The sequence below is a fragment of the Panthera pardus genome, unplaced genomic scaffold (genome assembly GCF_024362965.1).
Source record: "Panthera pardus isolate Hobbes unplaced genomic scaffold, ASM2436296v1 HiC_scaffold_17, whole genome shotgun sequence".
Lineage (NCBI taxonomy): Eukaryota > Metazoa > Chordata > Mammalia > Carnivora > Felidae > Panthera > Panthera pardus.
Window position 1 is genome coordinate 36,910,386 of NW_026526732.1, and position 7,706 is coordinate 36,918,091.

The following is a 7,706-nucleotide window of genomic DNA, read 5'->3' on the forward strand; positions in this document are numbered from 1 at the left end:
TCGAGCCCCGCGTCAGGCTCTGGGCTGATGGCTCGGAGCCTGGAGCCTGTTTCCGATTCTGTGTCTCCCTCTCTCTCTGCCCCTCCCCCGTTCATGCTCTCTCTCTCTCTGTCCCAAAAAAAATAAATAAAAAACGTTGAAAAAAAAAAATTCTTTCTTTCTCTCTCTCTGTCTGTCTCTCTGTTTCTCTCTCCCTCTACCCTTCTTCTCCACTCACGTTCTCTCTCTTTCTAAAAAAAAAAAGATGGTACATTTTTAAGCAACCACAAGTATACCGGGTGATTCTGCGATATTACAGATTTATTTAATAAAAGACATTATCATCCACACATTATATCAAGTCAAAAACATATCGGTCATACATGTATATATTTTCTATTTTAAGGCCCCCTCCTTTTTCTTACTTAGGAAATATTTTATTGTACAAAAACTTACATTTGTTGTATATAGGGGCATGGCAAAACAACCTTTTGTTAATCCATTTTCTTTGAGAGTTTCTGTGAAAAGTAAAGATTTACTTCCTAACACGTCCTTCGAGAATATAACTTTCTATATAGTTGTGTAACTATATGTTGTGTTGTGTTGATATTAAGTGTCTTGGGACAGTAGGTATACAATTGAAAACAGATCAGAAAAGCTAGGGTGAAGACCACTTCTAAAGAGAAATCTCCACGAACTTGGCATTTTCCACCACAGGATAGATGCTGCAGGGTCATCACACTCTAAACGTGGTTTGATTATGTGAAGCCATTCACTAAGACACTGAAGAATTAATGCATCTAGGATATTGTCTTCTTCTGAAACAAATTTCAACAGAACCGCATCTGGGATTTCTTTAAAACAACCTTCAGTATAGAGTTTTTTGTGACACTTCCTCCAGGAATATAGATACAAAACTCAAAATCATCTATTTCAGGAATGCATGGGCTTTTTTCCATTTCTTCCCAGTTAAGGCTCTCTATTTTATTTTGAACAGTTTTTTTGCACCAAAGATGTAAGCAGGTATCAGAAGGGAGTCTTGCCAATGTGAAATGTAGATCATTACAGTGATATGAATGACTGCTTGAAAGAACAATAACTTTGGCACAGTTACTACTTTTCACCCAGGAAAGCAGCTTTTTCACAGAATGGCTTTAATTTGTACTTAATAAAAATGGATCTTAACTGAAGAGCCACTAGCTTTTTTGAAGGCAATGAATATACTTCAGCATCTGTACTGAGTTCTATTGAATTTACTTCTGCAGTTGCATATGGACGGTTTCCAACCATCTGCCCAAGAGAAGTGGTGTAGAAGTAACCAATCTTACACATATGCAGCGTAGAAATAATCCAATCTATTACAAGCTGGCCAACATTTCCAACAGGCACTGCTGGCATTAGGATGGTGAAACCCCCCGGGGTCAGAGACCGACTCTCTACAGCAAAACATGGTCGCACTGAAGTAAGTGGAAGGGCTGATGGGGAGAAAGAGGGCGGCTCGAAGTAAGTGGAAGGGCTGATGGGGAGAAAGAGGGCGGCTCTGTCCCAAGGCCCCAGAACTTTAAAGCCTCTTTGCAAAAAAACTCAACTTTCCTTGGACAAAAATGAGATTGATATTCAAAATGTCTCAACTTTTAAATGTTGCCACTCAATCAGTTGCATTCATTAGCTCTTAGTTTACCTGTGCAGGTATTTAATACAGAAATTGATAATTAGACTACTTTGAACAAGCTAGTAGCACCTCTTTTTCACCTGTGGCAGGATAAAATTATATGTCCACATATCATAAAGTATCATTATCTCAAGGAGAAAGAACATTATGTACAAGGCATTGGCTTTCTCATGTTTTCTTTTTCTCCCTACTAACAATATCAAGATTTGAAAGACCTCATCAAATAACTGGAAATGTATGAATATTAGATAGATTCCAGGCTTCTGGAGCATGGTATGATGAATTCTCTAGATGTAAAAGCTCTGGGAAAATGTCTATGGCTCCAGGGACAAATTTATTGATCACATACATTATGAAATATTATTTCTGCAATATAAATGTAAGTTGCTACTAAAAATCATCCTACGGTGTTGAGCTAGATATAATGTTTAAAAATACTCAAGTCATGGGAATGCAAACTGGTGCAGCCACTCTGGAAAACAGTATGGAGGTTCCTCAAAAAACTAAAAATAGAACTACCCTATGACCCAGCAATTGCACTACTAGGCATTTATCCAAGGGATACAGGTGTGCTGTTTTGAAGGGACACATGCATCCCCATGTTTATAGCAGCACTATCAACAATAGCCAAAGTATGGAAAGAGCCCAAATGCCCATTGATGGATGAATGGATAAAGAAGATGTGGTATATATATATATACACAATGGAGTATTACTCAGCAATCAAAAAGAATGAAATCTTGCCGTTTGCAACTACGTGGATGGAAGTGGAGGGTATTATGCTAAGTGAAATTAGTCAGTCAGAGAAAGACAAAAATCATATGACTTCCCTCATATGAGGACTTTAAGAGACAAAACAGATGAACATAAGGGAAGGGAAACAAAAATAATATAAAAACAGGGAGGGGGACAAAACAGAAGAGACTCACAAATATGGGGAACAAACTGAGCGTTACTGGAGGGGTTGTGGGAGGGCAGGTGGGCTAAATGGGTAAGGGGCACTAAGGAATCTACTCCTGAAATCATTGTTGCACTATATGCTAACTAATTTGGATGTAAATTAAAAAAAAATAAAAAATAAAATAAATAAACAAATAAATAAAAATACTCAAATCAAACATTTTTTATATGAAGCTGTCTGATATCACATTAAAATTGTGCTGCACTGTGTAGAAATGATAAACGCTATTATCCTGCTGTTAGAAATTACACAATTACAAAAGAGAACAGTAGGGCCGCACGGTAGCAAAATGTTTGGTGGGACCAGAGTGGACAGGTGGATTCAGAACCAGGTTGACTGGCCAGCTCTGTGCCCTCTAGCTCCCTCTCTCTTAATCTAGCTGCATGCAAACTGCAGAGCAGTTCTAGTGTGCTGTGGGATATGTGGGCACATCCTCGGGAAGGGCACCAACCACTTATCTTCTTTTTACTTTATCCTTAGTAGCAACTATTTATTTCCCAGAAAGAAGGCTCACAGACCAACAAAACTGTTGCAGACCTTGAAATCTGGCTCATTTTATACTGCATCTGAGAATAGAATGCCTATTTTCTGCAAGAGAATGTGTACCAGTATTTGTTAAATTTTAAAGTTATTATCAACATCAGCACTGAAAACCTGGTTTTTTGAATATTAATTAGAATGACCCTTTAAATGTGGGCTATTTTCTTACCGGTCCCATAAAATATGTAAATTTGTAATTATAAATATATTGCCAATTTATGAGGCCTGTTTAAAGACTGCATGAAGCAAAATAAAACATCCTTAGTTATTACATAGGATGAGATATGTACAATAACATTCTCTTGATTATTACTAGATGGCACAATATAACCTTAATATAATATATTCTCTCTCTTTTTTTCTGTTCACTGTTTTAGGTTCTGTACAAATGGCATCTTAATGATTTCAAGTCAAATCAATATTTATTTAATCACTTCCATAAACACTGGTCAAATGGTGTCCTATTAGCTGAGTGACCTTAGACAAGTCACTTACCCTCCCTGTCCTCAGTTTTCTCATCTGTGAAATGCAAATAATTAGTGTACCTACCTAGCTCAGAAGAGTTGTTGCGATGTTTAGGTGAGCAAATAGATGTCAGCATTTAGAAAAGTGCTTGACACTTTGTAGGTTAGTTATTATTCTTTTCCAGACACTCTACCAGATACTTATATATAAAATGTGAGTATATGTGTATATTTTCTACATTTTAACTTTCCCAAGATCAGAACCGAAACTTGAACTACTATCTGCATGACATTAACCTCCAGGTCCACAGCTTCTCAGTGTGCTGTGCTTGGGCTCTTTATGCATTCAATCTCCATTCACATTTATTAAGTGCCTACCATGTACCAAAATGGTGATAGGCTCAGGGACGTCTTCAGTTCCTATGGAGAGAGGCCGGTTCTGTCTGTGAGGAAAATGGGTGGAAGAGGATAACTCTTAGGCAGGACACTATGAGTAGCTGCACATTCCTCCAAGAATAGTTGTTTGTTTGTTTGTTTTTACTATGGACACTGCCTTTAATCAAAGAAATGCATGGATCCCTAGTATGGAATCTCAAAAAGCCAAACATATAGGACATCAATTTTAGAGAAAGAGTAAGGCCTTCTCATTTTCCTTGAAATGTCTCCACACACAGGCTGTAGTCACATAGTTCATTTGCCAGCACTTTATCGTCAACATTCTCCTCCTTGATAGAGCTGCCTCCCTTTCCAATTAGGCCACATGGTTTGAATGGGAGTGGTTATGTTATTTCAGATCCTATCTCCAAGCCCCCCCCCCCCCCCCACTTCCTGTGATATTAACTCATTCAGGATTAGGCTCCAGCCTCAGGCTGGGTCAGTCATAGCATGGTGGCCTCTTTGCCTTGGCTGAATACACCAAGGGTAGGCCCATGACCTAAAAAGAGTAACTCAGTGTCCTTCCGTGGGCTTTTTTTCAAATTAGAATTAGGAAAAGCCAGCCAGCACCTCCTGGGAGAAGGGGCAGCAACAGAAAGCAGAGCAAGAAGCCAGAGTCTCTAATTGGAAACAAAAAATGAAACTGAAAAACAGAGAAGAAGAAACAAGAGGCTAGGACAGGGAGTCCTGGCAGTGTTTCTGTCCCAAGAATTGATTAACAACATTTCTTTAATCACATTTGACAACAAGGTGTCCCTCCACGAAGCTCGCTTTTTGCCCCGGCTTGTTTGATTTGGAATTTTGTCACTTTAACCAAAGGAATCCTTACTAATCCAGATGATCACTCGTTCTGTCCTAAGCGTAGCCAAGAAGTTTAAGTTGTTACCCCATAATCTGTTCGGGTTTAATCCTCACAGTATGTGGGTGTAATAGCAAAAGACAACCCAGAAGATAAAACAAGGACTTAATATGGTCAAAGCTTATGGTTCGTTAGGACGAGTTTGATCGTTGAAGGGATACACGACCCCCAGAAATGCCAAGCACTTTACAAATGGGTGTGTCATTTCATTCCTAAGCCTGCAAGGCTAAGCACTCCAAATATTCTGCCACCTGTAATTTCATTAGTTTTAGACATTAGGTGAGTGGTATGACTTCACTTTATTAATTTATAAAGGTCCTGATTCAATCCCTGAACACCAATTAATTAAACATAACATTGCCCAGATATGTACACTCAGAAATTCAAGACTAAAGGGATTTCAGGACCCTTGGTTCTAGTACGAAATCCTAGAGCAATAACCCAATTCAGAAGATCTCTTCCTGTGGTTCTCCCTCTCTCCCTCCTTCTTTTGTCTCAATGGACATAATGTAGGATCTTGAGATTTCACTATACCAATGTGTTGCCTATCAAAGCAGAATCCTAAAATGGGGACATGACTGGGGCATAGGGCCAGACAGAAACTGGGGACTCATTTATTAGTTTTATGCCACCTTTAGACACAGAAGAAACATACCCTAAGCTAATTTGGAACAGTATGGAATCATTCCTTTACTAATCAGTATACAGATCAAATTACAGCTAGTTGATATGTGTAGGAACAATATAGAACATAAAAAATAAAAACATGGTTTGGAAAGGACAGTTTTTTATTACTGAAAAATTTTCTATTCATTCACCTATTGTGGGGGCTATTGCAGGTCTGCAGGTTTCCCCTGGTGTCCCCAATCCAAGAATATCGCAACCCTGCTTACCCTGGAGACATGACCCTCCCACACCCCCCCCCCCAAACAGCAGTGTCACTTAATGCAAAAAAGCTTGACTTCCTAACTTCTCCCTCTGTGGGAATGGCCGCAATGCCTTCTACTTCTCAAAAGATCACAGTATTAAGAGTGTCTATGAAATGCTACGTTCCTCCACCCATGTTAATGCAGCCAATTTACTTTTTGTCACATTTGGTTTTACTACTTTTTCTTTATTTTCATAACTATTTTCCTAAACTACGTCCCAGTGATCAGATTGGATAGCAGCAGTTCCTGGCTTATTCTGATTTTGTCTTCCTGAAATTTATTATGCTCTTTGACTGTCAGGTAATTTCTACCCTTTCCTTCAAGTATCCATAGTATACGCCTGTGGCTTTCATATTAAAACAAAACTCTGTTTTGGCACTTGAAACCTCCACCAATTCCTTCTTATTTTTTAAACCATTATTTTTTTTTCATTTATTCATCCAAATCAGACTATATTTGAGTGCTTACTAAAACTGCTCTCCTGGGTCCCAGGGATGCAGCAGTATAGAAAATAAAGCTCTACTATCATGGAGCTCCCACACCAGCATAGGAAGGCAGACAAGAAACAAAGAAACTAATACAACATTTGATGGGTGGAGATGAGTGATAGGAAGAAAAAGATTAAGCAGGATTAAAAAAAAATAGAGATTGTTGAGTGGGCATAAATTTATACAAAGAAGTCTGAGACTATTCTAACATCGGAAAAAGACCAGCAGGAAGTGTAGAGGTGAAGCAGGCAGTGATTTGGGGGAAGAACGTTCTTTACAGAAGGGAAACAATGCTCCAAAAATCATAAGTCATGGGTGTGCTTGTAGCGTCTGAGGAAGAGCAAGGAGGCAGGTATGAAAAGGGAGAGTGGAAGGAGAGCTGAGCAGAGGGAGTGAGGAATCCAGATCCTGCCGGCTGGGCTGTGTGAGCCACATGTGGGTTTTGCTCTGGGAGAGGCAGCAAGCAATTTCAAGCTTGAGCAGAGGAGAAACATGATCTGACTTATAATGGAAAAGATCCCTCCAGTCATGATGTGGACATTACTTACATCAGAAAGAGAGCAAAGGTAATAAGCGTTTCTATTTGCCGCAGTCAGAGGGTGGATTTAGTGTGTGGATGAGGCCCTAGGAAACCTGCACATGCAAGCTTCCGTATAGCCCTGGAAGCCACCGGAAGTCACCGCCTCCCGACCAGAGTAGTGTCTCTCCTAGAAGAGAGCAACAGGGACAAACTTGACCCTTAAGCAATCATTATCAAGTGAGGATCAAAGGAGGGGAAACTTAATGTGTAATTGCTATGAAATTGTAGTAAGTGAAAACACACACACAAAAATGACAAACCGGGTACATATTCTGCCAGTTCCGTTTAATGAGTTTTAAAAATTTTAGCTGACTGTCGGTATTTAATTTTAAAATATTCTGGATTTTGGTCATAAATCAGCAAGACATATTGCTCTAAATTTCATGAAATTGGGTTACATAGGATAAAAACAAAAGAGGCATATAAATTTAATGTCTGTTTATTGATTCACAGTGATTTATGATTCCTTAATATAATTTTCTTTACAGCCAAAATATTTTAAGTATTGATAAATTTAAAAATCAAGAATTATTAATTGAGCACAATCATCATAGCATTAATTTAAATTATTTTATTTATTTTTAATGTTGATTTATTTTTGAGACAGAGGGAGACAGAGCGCAAGTGGGGGAGTGGCAGAGAGAGAGGGAGACAGAATCTGAAACAGGCTCCAGGCTCTGAGCTGTCAGCACAAAGCCCGACTCGGGGCTCGAACTCACAGACGGTGAGATCATGACCTGAGCCGAAGTCAGAAGTCAGACGCTTAACCGACTGAGCTGCCCAAGAGCCCTGCATTAAT

At 39.1% G+C, this 7,706-nt stretch overlaps 1 protein-coding gene across 1 annotated transcript; it reads right to left on the reverse strand.

Annotated features, from left to right (window-relative positions):
- Positions 1-588: 588 nt before the first annotated feature.
- On the reverse strand, positions 589-3,753 carry LOC109248533 (proteasome assembly chaperone 2-like). Its single transcript, XM_053905301.1, is given in 4 exon segments — positions 589-860; positions 863-1,118; positions 1,120-1,415; positions 3,702-3,753. Coding segments are annotated over 4 exon segments (876 nt in total).
- Between the last annotated feature and the right edge of the window lie 3,953 nt (positions 3,754-7,706).